This window comes from Gasterosteus aculeatus, chromosome 20 (assembly GCF_964276395.1).
Source record: "Gasterosteus aculeatus chromosome 20, fGasAcu3.hap1.1, whole genome shotgun sequence".
Taxonomy (NCBI): Eukaryota; Metazoa; Chordata; class Actinopteri; order Perciformes; family Gasterosteidae; genus Gasterosteus; species Gasterosteus aculeatus.
Genome location: NC_135707.1, coordinates 5,112,510 through 5,128,812, shown reverse-complemented (window position 1 = coordinate 5,128,812; position 16,303 = coordinate 5,112,510). Strand labels below are relative to the sequence as shown.

Below are 16,303 nucleotides of genomic sequence, written 5' to 3'. Positions count from 1 at the left end.
TTTCTCTCTCGCCTTTTCTATATATATATATTTTATTTTTATGTATGAGGTGCCATTTTAATGGATATTTTCATTTTCGGGAGGTAGGTTTAAAACCTTGGTGTGGAAATGAACCTCTGAGGATCGATGTATTTTACTTACTGGAAGGAATCATTTCAGTGGAGATTTGGGATTTATTACTTTGTTTAATCTCAGACTGAGAAGAAGCGTTTTATTTTCTTTGGTCGGTTTGTGATTTATTGATTAGAAGTGTCAGATATTATCAGTGGCGTTTGAAACCTTTTCCAATTCTGTACTTTCAAGCAAACAGCGCTCTCTGGTGGTGAAATCATGACAATCACTAAAACGAACGCGTGGAGGCCCATTTCCTAGAATATGAATTAAGAAAAGTCCTGTAAAAAATAAAAGGATAATAGAATATAGTTTCCCTATATTATATTATCATTTTATTTTGAGATTAATGTCCAAAATAATAAGGTTTCAGATTGAGCAGCCGGCTCCTTATTTTGAGACACTGATAGCACGTCGCTATGTCGTTATTTTGAGATTAACAGGATCTTTTTGTCCAAACACATGGCAGAGATGGGCTTCCATACACACTTAGCAGTAATATAAGAAACACAAACTGTCATTGCAAACGCAGCCAAGCCAGTTTTCAAAATAAATCCATCTCACCGTCAATATCATCACAGGTTTATTAAGTGACTTTGTACAATACAAATGAAAATAAAATGAAAAATAGAGATGGAGTACATAGCCAAAGCAAACTGTGGTGTTTCCACAGACGGTTCCCGCAGAGTGATTGAAATAGTTTTTCTTGAAGCATCGATCACTGTTAGACGTGAATGTGTTTCTGGTAAACAGTGGACGCTGCTCTCAAGTCTCTGAGGATTCTTTTTTTTCTAAACATACAAAAGAAGTTTTACTCCAGCTGGCTCGGTATATATATATAAAAATAAACTAAAGTGAAGTATAACAGTTATGACATTATAAATGGTGGGAAATAGCTAAACACAGACGAAAAGGAAAGCGTTACATTTCAGAAGCTTAAGCAAGTTTTTTTTTGTAATCTATTAAAAAAAAAAAAAAAAAAAAAGGCCCACGGTGCATTTTATTGTTTGTCTTGATTTCAGAGTTTCTTTGTTGACACGTTTCATTTCTGTCACACTGACAGAAGGAAGGTTCAAAGTTAACCAGATACACACAAACAAAGGATTAGTTAATGCCTTGTCCTCTTACTAAGGACGATCAGGTTAATGTTCTTTACCATTACGCTCTCTTTCCTGTAAACAAATAAAATTCATCGGAACTTGATTGTACAACAGTCAGACATGATTCACAGGGATTTCTTCTTTATTCTGTGCTCTCCTAAGACTATCAGTCTTAGGATAAAAAAAGAGCAGCAGGTAGGGGCAACAACAACAATAATAATAATAACAATTAAAATAATAACATGGGTTTGGCTGTTCAGAAGTGGATTTATTTCTTTTATACTTAGTAGATTAGTTACCTCCTCAGAATACCTCCCTCTACTGGCGGGGAGCAGGAGCAACGCTGTGCTGGCAGACAGAGCAGGGGAGAAAGGGAGGGAGCGAGAGAACAAAGAGGAGGAGGAGGAGGGGGAGGAGGATGTCAGTGCCACACACGGGTGTCCTGAACCGGCAACGTTGGCAAACAAAAAGTAACTGGCGTTGGGGGTCGTCTGGCCGACCTTCTCTTAAAAGATCTTGCCTTTCTTTTTGTTTTTCTCCAGAGTCCTGCAGGGAAGAGAATGACACAGAGGCTCAATAATAAGTAACTGAAGATTCACTTACGCAACAAATACAGAAATGACTTTGTAAGACACGTCTGTTGGAAACCAGATATTCAAAAGCCTGACGCATTAATATGGTGTAAGACATCCGTGGGACGGGTTCACATGTTCGATGAATCATCCTCCACACGGCTAACAATGAGTAGAGAGGGACGACATACGAGTGGAAATCTTTTCATTTCCAAAACGACGTTGCTGTGATCTACCTCAACTTAATGTACTTCATTACTCCACTACTCTTTTATCCCTGCGATTCACTGAAAGCGGCCGTGGTCATGATGTTCATGAAGTAGGCGTTTGGGCTCAGCCGTACCTGGAAGCCTCCACTTTCTGTTGCTCCAGGCGCTGCTGGGTCTCCCAGTTCGCCCGCTCGTCCTCGAACACGCGTCTCTTCTCCTCCAGCTCTCTGTGCTGCGCCTCCAGGTTCTTCTTCATCTGCTCGTGACGCCGCTGGAGCTGCGGAGAGGCAGATGGGAAAGTGGAGGTCAGGATCTCTGTATCTGATAAAAGGCACCCGAGCAGGCGCAGTCAAAGAACATGTGAGCTGCAGACTTCACCATTACCCCATCAAGGAGAAACCCTGCGGCCTCCATGTGTATTTCAAAGCCAAAACCATCAGATTGCCTCAACTGAAGAAATGTCATTCGTATCAGCTCCATCCACTGCTTAAGTGATCCTTAGTCCGGGTTTTAACATGTTTAATGTGTCTGTTGATTACACCGCAATGGGAATCTTAACTTCAACAAAAAGAGTTAATGATTTGTGCACATTATCGAAGGTTGCAGCTCATGATGAATGAAGAGTTTGGTGTCCTATCTTTTTATACAGTAAAGTGCTACAAACACGTGGGAACAAAAGAGGGAACATGAACCTCAATTTACACAAATTTAACAACACACAAACACAATGCTCAGTCACACTTGCAACCGCTGAAGCACGTCCGCACAAGAGGAAGGAAGCAGCGGAGACAGATGAGTAACTCCACGATGGCAACGGCCGCAGGAGAGTGTGTGTGTGTGTGTGTGTGTGTGTGTGTGTGTTACCTCGGCTTCAGAGTCTTTGAGCTTCTGCACTTTTTCCTTGACTTTCATCTCGAACACCTGCTCCATCTCCATCTCCATCTTCTTCATCTTGGTCACATGCTCCCGCCTTTCCTCCTCCATCTGGGCCATGGGACTCCTGAGATGAACACGAAGACACACACACACCCACACACACACACTGAGATCAGCACTGCGCAGCATCAAAGGCGTACTCATCAGTTTGCATTGGGAACAGGAATATCACCCATAAAAATAAACATCATATCTGGGTGCAAGAGGGAAAGCGGAGCGGGGAGGCAAAAAAAAAGTCAGGAATGCCGGGATCCAACAAGGCTGTGACAGGAACAGGAAACCAAAGCAACCACGTGGCGTTCCTGAGAGGCAGAGAAGGGAACCCGGAGCTAGATGTCAGTTAGCCGTTAGCGGCGGGTTAGATGTTCGTAAAGCTCATCAGGATGTTTTGTCGCCGTGTTAGTGAACAGAGACCCACCAGGAAGTATGTGGAGAGGTTACCTGAGATTAAAGCTGGATTTGGCCTGATTCGGGTGCAAAGTCATGAAAGGGGGAATTGCTTAGGGAGACATCTTCAGGTCGCAATACATAATTAAATATTTTAAATACATACATATGCAATTTCAGCATTATGTGTTAATCTCAGTTGTTCGTAACCGCTCCAAACATTTCATGCACCGAGCCGGTGGGAAGAATGAAAGGTTTTGTTGTTGGGTGGAAAAATGAAGGCATCACATTTATAGCTGTCAGGATACAGAAGTGTGGAAATTCAAGGGTTTCCGCCCGCAGTTCCTGGAAATATCAACTGACAGGGGGAAGTCTTGGGGCAAGGGGGGGGGGAGACCTAAATACAGCCAAAAGGGAGGAGGAGGACTGGAGGAAGAGCAGAGAAACGATCATCATACAAGGGGCTGAAAAATATTAGGAAATAAAAATCACCACTTACATTCCTTCAACTGGGTCAAGTCTAAAAAACACATACAACCAAAACACACACACACACACACACACAAACATACACACACACAACACACAGCATGCAATAATGAGTTCTTGCACTAAAATAACACAACGGCCTCTTAGACGTGTTCCGTGACTTCCTCTACTGTTTCACTGCTGACGGCAAAAATAGAAAATGTGAAAAAAAAACATCTAGGTGGGCTTTGTGATCTGGGTGTTAATACATTAGCAGTTTGCCAAATGTTGAGCTGTGTGTGTGTGCGTGTGTGTTAGTATCAGAGGTGTGAGGCCTCCGTTCTGTAGATCTGGAAATTTAGCTTAGCGAGTTAGCAATTTTGCCCGTGTCCACAGGAATGAGAAAGTCGCATGGCGCTCTGAATGAAAACGTATGAAAATCAGTGGCATGATTTTATGCAAAGTAGTGCAGCGAGAGGCTGCGACGAAAGCAGAATCAACAGGTGATTGTCAAACGACAGAGCGAGAGCAGCGGGCGATGAATGAAATCCACCAACTTGGACGAAAAATGAAACTCCTGTGAGAGACGACCTCACAGCAAACATTATTTGGAGAGTGATACATTATTCTCCTAAATTCTAACAGGCCTGTAAATCGGCTAAATAAAGAAAATAATTAAACCAATTACAATTCTACCAACAGTTCTATTCTTCAAAGTTGAAGTTCAAGGGTCGGCATTGATCAGAAGCTAACCAGTCTGGTCTCTAGTGACCTTTGACCAGGACTTACTTGGTGGACAGTTGACCTTTAGCCCGGTTGTTGTCCACTCCGTTGTAGGTGACAGCAGCCAGCTTCCTGCTGCGGTAGTTTTCGTAGTGGACGTTGTTCGTCACGTCCTTCAGGTCCTGCATGTGCGTCCTGGGGAGGAACGACAAAGCAATTTCAAATCTTTAAAATACTCTGGAGTGAAGTGTTTGGAGGGGAACTTTGTGTTTTACTGCAGCCTGAGCAGTAGACGACCCGACTGTCTCAAGGCCCTGAGGGTTTATGACGGCAAGCTACTGTAGCACTAACTGATAGCAGGACCTATTGCTAAATGTTTACAAACAGGGCGGTAAGTTGCTGGGAGAACATATGGAAGATATCTTGAAGGTCTATCATAATCAAAATGGGGTAAAATACCTAATATATCAACGATAATTTCTATGTAAAATTTGTATACCATTAAAAAGAATAAATGAAATAAAAAGGATGATTTTTGATCATTGAGTTGAATTTGTAAAACGGTTCATAGAATAAAACCAAAAGGTCTTTATAAGGCCGCCTTTAAACGTAGCTGTGTGTGTATACTGTGACTGGTTGATTGAGTGTGTACCACCTGTGCAGCTTACCTGATGAGCATATCCCGGAGGATGGTGAAGTCACAGTGGTCACCGTTTTCAACTAGTCGGGAAAAACAAGAACTCAGTCACCCAATCCCCAGAATAACAAGTACGTGACCTTGTGACCCCAGACACTCAATTTGGCACCGCACAGGCCAAGCATTGGTAACCAATTCAAACATTCACCTTCTGCAACCCCCCAGGGGTATTGTCTCCCTCGCACTCTTTTGCTGTTCACCTCGATGATGGTGTTGCTTCCTACTACAGCCAGCGGCAACTTGTCCTGGCAGAACAACATTATTCAGAATTCACTTTCACCAACGAGTGTAATATGACGGATCGGATGATGAGCTGTACCTTTATCTTCTTCACCAGCCTGTTCTCCTCTTCGTCATCCGTCTCGGGGAACTCGTAGATCTTTATTTTATGCTCTTGGATTTCCCGCATGATCTAGCAGGGAAACATCTTTCAAAACAGGTTCCCACGGCGGTCTGGTGTTGATCCGTCACAGTTTGACTTTATCAAAGAAGTACATACAGCTGATGTGAAGCCCCGGTAAAGGCCGCAGCAAATCATTCTTTAAAGTTATATTATGAATCTGTTTAACACACACTCTCCATACGCTCATTGTTTAATAGGTGACACTCGTCTTGTCGCTTTATTGTCCCCTTGTATGCTCCAAATTCATATATCACTTTAGCTACTTGCTAAAACATGTTGATGTGCATTATGGGTGTTATTTAGCAAAACACATTGCACAGAAGCCCCCTTCCAAATGCAATAGTAGATCTTTTTATTGATTATGTAAAAGTTACGGGAAAGTCTCCTGACACCTCAGGTCATTGTTGAACAAGCAGCAGTAAATGAAGAAATCAAAGCAGTGGTACACAGCTGTGGAAATCACTGACCTGTTTCTTGAACTGTTGGCATTCCTCCGGGGTGAGAGTGTCTGCTTTAGCGATCAGCGGGATGACATTGACTTTCTCATGCAACCTCTTCATGAACTCAATGTCCAGGGGCTTCAGTCTGAGTGGATAAAAAAAAGAGGCAGTTTGTAGTTTAAATGTATACGGCGAGCAGTGTCCCAAACTCAAACATAATACGGATGTCTTAACTACTTTGGGGCTGCTTTGCTCTTCTGATCTGCATTTAATTAGTTTATCTGTTTCAACATTGACAACATTACCAAATATAGAAAAGCATCAGTGTGACTGATGTTCAAAATTCTCAGAAAATTCTCTGGTGGTCGTGGGAAAACATTGTTAGTCTTGGCTGTTTTTGAACTGAATAAATAACATTTGACTGGAGTAATTTATTGAGCTATATCTTTGCATTTTGTCAAGATATTCTTCCTTTTTGATACTTTTCAGTGCACATAACAAATAGTCCAAATTGGCTTCAAAGCAGAATTTGATGCGATGTTCGTTGCGGCGCCAACAGACATGCAGGTGACTTTACGGAACGTGAAGGAACATCTGATAGAATTTTTTTTAATCTAAAAGAAGAACAACAATAAAAACTATTTCAATGGTTCTCAATTTATCAGATAAAAACTGGCCTTCAGACGGTCCATGTCCAAACACGCGTAATTATGTCTAAACGAGTTTTTGCTGCTACAGGCTACACAAAAATCCCAAAGGATAAACCTCATTGTGATTCAGTACCCATCAGGATAAAACCTGAAAGAAATAGCTCTGTGTTTAAGGGCTCAACAGCTAATTTCCATTTTTTGAACCATTCTGAACAAGCCTCATTTTGGACTTGCAATTGGCGTAAATTCTGGGCTTTTTGTCTTGAGCCTTTATGCGACGTTCCCGTCTTTGCCACTATATCAGGACGCAACACTGTCCTGCAGCGGGGACACACGCAAATAAATGTTTCCGTCGAAAGCTAACATGAATAAATCATTGAGCAAGGCCGATCAGCTGTAATCCTAAAAAATGGTGTCAAAAAACATCTCAGATATTTGGGTTTAACTAAAGTTTTGGGAATAGATGGATTAATCATAAATTCAAGTGGGGGATTTTTTACTTAATGAGTCACCGTCCTCAAACCACAAAGACGACCAGCCACCAGAGTTCAATGTTCAGATTGTCTCTCTGTTGGAGGTCATTGTGCCGCTGTGAGAGCAGTCAGCTGGTGTTATGAGTGGATGCTCTGTGTGTGTGTGTGTGTGTGTGTGTGTGTGTGTGAGGGGATACGCTGCCCATCCTCAAGGCTAAAGTACTGCTTGTGTGGGCACAGAGGACAGGCTTGTACAAACACAATGTCTCACTGAAGAGACAGACTGAGGAAGGAGGAGAAAAAGCAACACAGAGAGAATGGGATGAAGGCTCATCGTCACGGTCAACAGCTCTAAGGGCATGTGAGCACGGTTCACATTTGCATATATACGCAAATTGCGTAGCTCCACACAGCAGCCACGAGAGCGGACGGGTACTCTGTATACCAGGATGTAGATGTGCAGGACGTGCAGGACGATGCAGTGACAGAACATAACCAGGAGTTCGGTTTGGTCTCTATGAGTAGAGAAACGTCATTAACTAACTAGCTAACGTCTGCAAGGCCAGTTCATGCCGTATAAAATGCCTCAAGCGGCTATTCTTGCAGTTTTGTTTATGCACGGAGGTGGTTCACACAGACATACTCAGTATTGTACCTCACTCTTGCCAATTAATCTAATTGAATCTAATCTATTGAAAAGACGCAGCACTTTCTGTTACAGACTGTTTGTGAAGCACTTTCTAGATAAAAAGGGAGCCGAGTGCAGCAGCAGTGTAGAACATCGAGGACGAGAGAGTGAGATTCTTTGACAGGAGACTCCTAATGGAATGGAACCGTGAGGCCAGCCAGCACTCACACTTGTAAGATATCATTACCACAACATTTAACTTTCTCAAGTTCACGTCGCCCACACATTCTGCCGTTTGACCAAAACGTGCATCGCGCGAGACATGTACACATCTTAAAAGGGAAGATAAGACGAGCACGGCGGAGCCGCAAACTGACTACAGAAGAGCAGGTGGCTTGTGAGTAACAAAGTAAAAATTCCACACAGTCATCCCTCTATGAAACATTTGACGATCAGTATCATCAGCTGGGCATTTTGCCAGCGTCTTCAAATTTAACCATTACTTTGCAAGACAGGCAGCTGCATTATTATTTACAGCAGTCGCCTGGGGGAGGGTTGTAATTGTGGGAGTGTGAAGAGGTTTCTGCACACACTGCATGGCAAAAGCTGCACGGCGATGGCCACCAACCACCCTTACCAGTAACCAGTAACAGGCCTGCTTTCCTTGACCTCTCATTTCCCGCCTTAAGCTATTCTTTACTCATTTCCTCACACCGTTCCTCTTCCCTCTTCCCACTCCCGACCGTTTCCTTTCTCGAGCCCCAATCTTGCCTGACTTTCTATCTCCGTCTGATGAATGGACAATTCAGGAGCCTCTCTGGATCTTTCAGACTCACCCGTGTCCCGACGGGGCAATGAAGTACAGGCAACAGTGAATTCGGCTGTCGGGCATCTGCCGTCTGTTCACCCGGGATTCTGAGTTCAGGTAGTCTTCGAACTTGCTGTCTATGTGGTCGATGATTGGCTGCCAGCTGCGTGATGCACAAACGACAGCTTGCGTTAGAGACAAATCCTTTAAAACAAGAATGTTGGCAAACTGCTTTGACATTTTACGGAGCACACACACGGACACAAACACTATCCTTACCAGTTGCTGTTGTCGACGGCATCTCCAAACCCCGGGGTGTCAACTATTGTGAGCAGCAGCTGGACGCCGCCTTCCTTTATTAAAACTTTGGACTGCTCCACCTGGCACACAAGAGAGATGAAGGGCAGGTGGCGTTTACCTCTGCCGCAAACTGTGCCGTTGAAACCAAATCGTTTAAACGCAACATATCAAAAGGAAAGGGTGGGAAATCATTAGCGCTGGGGGCTAATAGCATCGCAGATCATATATATTTTACGTTTAAAAAAAAAAAACACTTGAAGGGGCGTGTAGCGACAGGCCGCGTCAGGCTGTGCTTTTAGCTAACTATGCCGAGAAGCCAGAAATACACACAAGCATCTGGAGACAGCAATGCCGTCAGCCGGGAGCCAGACAGACACAGTGCAGCACTCGGGTCAGTCAAGATGCAGGATAACGTTGTGTAATTGGGGAGAGAAAGACAAAAGGTATTTGTGTTCGCTGAGTGTCTTGTGGTTCAAACCTGACTCGACGTCCTCTCTCGCCACAAATACCTTTTACAAAAAGCCTCAATGATTAAAAATAATCATTGAAGATCAAGTAATCCAAAATATAACCATTGGGTGAAAAAGCATCAAGTGCAACCCTGTCTAAAGTTTTTCCCAAAATGAGGCTTTTTGTAAAAGGTATTTGTGGCGAGAGAGGACGTCGAGTCAGGTTTGAACCACAAGACACTCAGCGAATGTCATCACAACAGACATAGAAATCTAAAAAGGATCAGAGACTGTAGTCGCCAAACTGCATGATTATCTAAATATTCATGTGTATTACGATGACGCCACAGTTTAACTTGAGAGGAGACCTTTTCTTTGTTGGGAAGTCTGCATGATGAATGCCGAGCCAGAAATAGATGATTCTTTCCGTTTTTAGCAGAGAAGCTTTTCTGGCACCGTAATACTGTAAGTCACAATATTTTATGAACACTGCATTTATGTAGGTTTTTGTTATAATCTGTAGTTTTTGTGAAGGTCCAGTTGCTGCTGAAAATATTAAATAGCAAGAAAAGAATTTGACTGTTGATGTATTCACTTTGAAGTTTATCTACTTGAGTGCTTCATAGTAGAACATATTTAGAAACCATAAAAGTTGCTATTTACGTCATTAATTCAATGTACTATGAGACAGTAAACAAGCCACACATTTTCAAATACCACCTCACATTGATGGTTTGGATAGTGTAGCTCATCCATCTCTGTGTAACCAAAGTTGATCTGATGTTGCGAACGCCGTGTGCTACATCTGGGCCAAAATATCGGATTCATGTGCCGAAACGTACCTGTACAGTCTTTTTGATTCGATGTGAAGGTCCAGGATACTCCCCTGAATACAGGTCGGTTAGGAACAGTGAGTTGATCAACGTGGATTTGCCCAACCCGGACTCGCCTAGGGGGTAAAAAAAAAGACAAAAGGAAGAGAAATCAGTGCTTAAAGAATACTGTTGCCTTTGGAAGGAGGTCAGGCTGTAAAGCGCTGGAATAAAACCTTACATTTATTATAGTGCCTCAACACAATCATCCCTGTTGACACAATAAAGACCATCAAAGGCCACGCCTTCTGTCCCGGGGGACGAGACTGACATTTGCCAAAGACATTAATCCATTTGCGTTAACAGTTAAAGGGCCGAGGAAAGCACACAGACAAAGGCTCTTGTTATGTGCAGCTGACTGGCGGTGTGGTCTGGGAGGCTCCTCGAGCTCGGCCCGCCATTCTGTGCCCAGTTTCCAAGCTCCCAATGAAAAGAATCATTAGTGGAAATGACCACTGACACTGTTTGCCCAGTCAATATTTAACGAGCCACCATTTACACCAGAGCAACAGTCATCGGGTGATGTGTGGAAAGCTCGCACGGGAGCATTTGCCTGTCGCACATTTGGTGCGAGGGGAAGGCGCTTGTTACATTTACAAATGTACGCGGTGATGACAGGCCTGTGAAATGAGCTCTGCCGTCTGAGCAGGTTGTTTAGGTCACGTGTTTGTGAGGCGTCGGCCGACGGGCCAGTCACTGCTGGCGGTACCGGTCCCATCTCCCTCCTGTCCTTCCCTGTCCTTTCATCCGCTTTCACACCAGACTGGTGACGCATTGCGTTGCACGGCGGGGACATGTGGGCCAACAGCTCGCCAGAGCCGGGGAAAACGGAATATTAAGTGTGTGTGTGTGTCCATGCAAGAGGGTGATACCATAACAACAATAGCAAGCATTTAACTACCAACAAGCCCAGAGGACCTTCTCTACTTTCCTTGTTAATAGATGCAACGACATTTGTATGTTATATGAAAGCAAGAAGTGCATGTCTAGTCTAAACAGATATTCACCTTGAGAACAAGTTCAGTTTTGTCTAGTTCAAAACAACATTTCCAATGAAGTGTTTTGGCCAGAGATATAGCTGCTGCTCTGTGTGAAGCGGTTAGGATAATTTCATGTTACACCGTGCAGTGTTTCCCCTCGGCTCACAGCTTTGAAGGAGGACGGATACAGACGTACGTACACTGGCATTTTAGGACTCGTGTCCGCTGGTGGGAGCGTGCTCACCTGTGTGTGCGCGCACGTATGCGCGTGTGTGTGCCCCTCAGAGCGGAACTCTGCCGTGCCCAGAGGGCCCTTTCAGAGTCATTTCTTGGACGGGGCACCGCCCCAATATAATTGTAGGAGAAACTGCCATGCGTCATTTAACATTGTTGTGTTCGCTTTAACGGTGTAAGAGGGAGAAAATGGATTGTTGTGACAGTCTTTGAATGTTATGATTTTTGCTCCCACACTGCTAAAAACACCAGTACAAGTACATAAGTACAAAGACATGGCAAGAGTTATTTGTAATACAGTAATTAAACTGATGAATTTGAGGTCCAGTATTTTCCTGATTGAAAGTTTTTATATTTCGTTTTGGTAAATTGATTGTTAAAAATAATCATTGAAGATCAAGTAATCCAAAATATAACCATTGGGTGAAAAAGCATCAAGTGCAACCCTGTCTAAAGTTTTTCCCAAAATGAGGCTTTTTGTTGAACACATTGAGGCATTCACAGGCCCCAGAGGACCACTTGGTCTCCATCCAGCAGCTTTCACAGAGGACACTGCTGAGAATAGAAGCATCGACAAGCCAAGTGCCTTGTCATGAGATGTTCTAATGCAAGTTCCTTAAAACAGCAAAAACAAGCTAAACACTAATATTAACATATTTGTGTGCAGCTGGTTTTTGCTGCAGTTACTGAAAGCTATCGGCAGAATTTCAGCAAAAAACCTGTAGCAACAAAGCGGCGTTGAGCGCGACGGGAGATGCGCTATTCTTAGGAGGCATGCTGGGTAAATTCTGTTGGTCCCACCACAGGAAATGGTTTTGACCCGAAGAAACATTTTCTCTCCAAACAGGGACTGATCAGCCGGGGAAGATCTTGGCTCAGCGTCAACCACCACATACAGACGTTTTAAAAGAATGTGTCCTTTTTTTGATTGCGAGGGCAGCTCTAGATGAATCCACCCCGAATGTTTCGGTCCTGGCCCACACTGACCAGGACCTGACATCGAGATAAACTCACACACCAGCAATGCAGAGGTGCCCTCCTCTCTGACTCATATCAATAAGTAGCCGGGGGCCTGTGCATTGAGCATGAATACAACCAGGGACATACAAAACATTTGTTTCTTAAAAACAAACCAGAGTGGAGGATTTTTTCATACCAACCCCAACAATTAAAATGAATGACTCATACAAAAGAAGGCTGAGCAGCGTGCGTTCTTACCTACGACCATCAGGGTGAACTCAAAGCCCCTCTTGACCGACTTCCTGTACACTTGGTTGGGGAGGCTTGCAAAGCCAACATATCCTTCCAGATTCTTTTGCTGCTGCAAAAAAATATATGTATTAAGCACATTAAATACACAAATAAATATTATCTTGCACCTCAGCTTGAATGCAGGCTTTAAAGCCACCTGAACCCTGGAGGGGAACATCAAGTTCCCACTTCTGTTTGACACTTCTGCTTAATCCAGTTTGAATGGAAGATATTTAACATGTACAATGGAGTAAAATATTCCAATTCAAGATGCAACAAGTAAAAGGAGATATTTAAGATTTGAGGTTTACTGGAGATTTTGAGTAAGATTCAAAACTACGTTCTACAGAGTTTAACAACACTGGTGGTTAATGTCCAGCTATTTAAAGTGTAGGCGTAACTTCCAATACTTACTGTTTGTACTGCTGTTTTGTGCAGATCAATGTGACGTTTTCCCAACGTGCAGGAAAGGCCAGCGTGTCCGGGGTCACAAAGCAACGGGAGAGAGCACAGAAACAAAAAAAGCAACAGAGAATCAATCTCAGGCCATCTGACACACAAACCATTCTGTCTCCAGAATCGGCTTCCCAAGCTGAGAGAAGCTCCGGGCCAAATGATTCACAATCCTGGCTACTGTAACAACGCTGGCCAACCTGCTCCTTTAATGTCACCGGCACCATAAAGCACGGCGCCCCCCCACTGCTGCTGCAGCTTTCCATTTGAGGAGGAGAGGATTTCTGCCTCTTTCGGTGAAGCATCTGCCTGCCAACCAACAGCCTCCCACACGTCTTCTGTGTGATCGTAGGACTTCATTTGCAGATTTTGCCTACAGGAATCGCAGTTTGATCTCAGCACCAGCCTATGCTTCAGCTTGGGATTCATTACATACTGGGTTCTGTAAAATGTTACCAAGCTAACCGCCAATCTCTTTTTCTCATTTTTTAAATCACAGGGTTTTATAATCTAAAAATCAGAGCAGAAATTGTAAGGTGTCAATATAAAAATGACAACTTGTCTGTTCGAAAACAGAAAGTGTTTATAGTTTTTAGTTGGGAATCAGGTACATTATTTTGATTTAGGAGGTCTGAAGCCAATGAACTTTAAAAAAAAAAAAAGAATGATCTCTAAAGGTACCAGATCCCCTTTAATCCAGATTAGATGGCAGCCGTGCCCTCCTTATGCTTAACCGAGGCACATCTTCCAGCTTCGGCTTTGTTTGCCTAACCTAGAGGCTCCAATCATGGCAGTTTAAGAGAATTATCAATCTCTCACACACACGTAACGTTAACACAGCCCCATCGGGGGGTAACGTTACATGCACGGCATAAAGTGACCGTTCTCCACGTCTTGAGAAGCATTTTCAAATAGCCAAACGCACTGCGAACTACAATGACTGTCTTCAGCCCGCAAGCAATAACGTAGTTGTTAGCAATTAACGTTACACGAAACATTTAATCCAACATTCTACATCAAGTTAGCTAAATTAGTTAGTCTAATTGCTAGATGTTTGGACAATATTTAGAAGAACAACAGCAAAGGTAACCCTGATATGTGTCTTAACGTGGCTTCTTGTCTTGGCTATTAACACAAATAGAAAGTTTGCTTTAGGCAGGAAATGACTCTCCAGTTAGGCAGTACAGCCTGCTGGCAAAAGCCCCGGCTAGCGACTAGCGCTAGCTGGCTAGCTTGCAACCAAGCCAACTGGAGGCGGACGACTGGGCGTTGGTTGCTCAGACAACTGAAGAAGCTAAAATAGCGGCACGGGCAAATTATTTAAAAAGCTAACACAACCCAATACAAGTCTTAACAGTTGGTGTTTTAAAATCAAGGTTTTTGGAATAAATGGCTACATGCAGTCTCACCCATAACGTTGACGCTCCCTGCCGCCTCAAAAAAAAACGATCATTCACGAGCCGACATTCCCCTTCTCGCTGATTTCGCCCGAACTACGCAGTATGAGACGCGCAGCACTTGCATTTCTCTACGAACCTACGCCTCCAGGGTGACGTAAACTCTACGTGAATCGTAAAGGGAGGAACACTGTAGTCTCGCGATCATTCCTATTTACCTTTGAGTCTTCATGTGTTCTCGCGATAACTAGAAACACTTTTTTTTTTTATGTGAAAAAGACTTTATTTTTGATCATGTTGAAGTAGTTTTACATTATTATGTCACTCATAACGTTTGATGACATGAATATTTAGTGTCGTGTCTAATTTTTGCAGGTAGTATCATCCCATAATTAAGTCAATTTAAGATTCCATAGCATGGTTATTACTATGCAAAATATATTGTCCTACAAATTATCGATCAAAGATATCAAAAATAGAATCATTTAAAATTTCCTTAACATTTATTACTTTTGATAGAATCAAATGAACAAGTACACATTGTGCAAATCTAATATATAAAATGGAGTATTAACACGTCGTAATACATTTTCTGCATACTATATAGTAGCTATTACATTGCAATGATTATGAATGTTATGAATGAATTGTATATTTAAATTTAAATAAAGCAATATAAATAAATAGTTTAAGATGTTGAAATGTATTAATCCTAATCCAATCTCTTTTTTACTTTAAATTCATTACTGTTTCTGTAACCATTGTGTTGAGTGAACAACGTGTTTGTATTTGTATATTTAAATATGTTGTCTTTAGAGATTGAGTCAAAAAACCACTATTTAGATATGTCGTGATCAGAGACGAATCTCAAAGCCTTCACAAAGGAGAGAGAGTGACATCTCCTGTGAGGCTTCCAAACTGGAGAAATTCAGGTTTGGATTTGATCGTCTGTCATTTTTCAACTCTTAAATCAAATAGAGTCTCTACAACAGTGACCCTAATCATGTGTATACACTCACTTTTACAGCATCACATACAGAGACCAAAGAAGTATCAGCACGCTCCCAATGCATAATTCTCCGACAATCTCTCAAGACTTTACTGCAGGTAAAATAACTTCAAAATACTGCAGCATTTCTTGTCTCCCAAAATGTTTACTTCGCAAGGTCGATTATTGATTCAAGATCCCCACTATAAGGTAATCGTGATGTTTTTTTGTTTTTAATAAAACAGTAATCCCTCTTTTAACTGCTTCCTTTTAGAAAACCCTCCATCAGCTCCGAGGCATTCGGGTAAATGCTCTCTGAGGTGATTCTCACATGACCAAACAGGCTGTGCTTTGTGATTTATCCTCACACATCTCACGTGCCCTTCAGTTTATGGAGCGTGTCGCTATGCGGCAGCTTGCGGCGTTTGCGTTTGCTGTGCAGAAGCTAGTCTCAATGACCTGTGAGTGATCTGAAGGCAACTTCAAGACACGTTATGGAACGAGCCTTGTGTACGTCCTCCACAACGCTGTCTTGTTGCCCTGCAAGCATGTTTCAGAAGCCGTCTGCTGTTGAGGATCAAAGAGCCTGGGTCATCGAGAGCGGCGCTCACGTGGTGAGTGACAGCTGACATATGGATATCTGTGATTACGTTTTTCATATTCACCTCGGAGATAAAGTTCATGCCGTAATAGTCATTCCTGTTGGCGCAATGGAACCGGTTACTCGCTGCTTATTGTGTACTTAATGTGTTTGCGTTGGTTCCACAATAGGTG

The 16,303-nt window shown here is 42.9% G+C and overlaps 1 protein-coding gene across 2 annotated transcripts; it reads right to left on the bottom strand.

Moving 5' to 3' along the window:
• Window positions 1-677: 677 nt before the first annotated feature.
• On the bottom strand, window positions 678-14,679 carry septin7b (septin 7b). Of its 2 annotated transcripts, XM_040165460.2 has the most exons (15): window positions 14,554-14,679; window positions 13,106-13,116; window positions 12,659-12,761; window positions 10,197-10,303; window positions 8,885-8,985; window positions 8,634-8,768; window positions 6,074-6,191; window positions 5,523-5,615; window positions 5,352-5,448; window positions 5,175-5,226; window positions 4,573-4,701; window positions 3,815-3,835; window positions 2,857-2,992; window positions 2,127-2,269; window positions 678-1,757 (listed from the first exon to the last, which is right to left on the bottom strand). In XM_040165460.2, the coding sequence occupies exons 1-15, from the start codon at window positions 14,555-14,557 to the stop codon at window positions 1,718-1,720; spliced, it is 1,290 nt and encodes a 429-aa protein (XP_040021394.1). In that variant the 5' UTR covers window positions 14,558-14,679; the 3' UTR covers window positions 678-1,717. The 2 variants fall into 2 exon arrangements, with proteins under 2 accessions (XP_040021394.1, XP_040021399.1); XM_040165465.2 differs by lacking the exon at window positions 3,815-3,835.
• Between the last annotated feature and the right edge of the window lie 1,624 nt (window positions 14,680-16,303).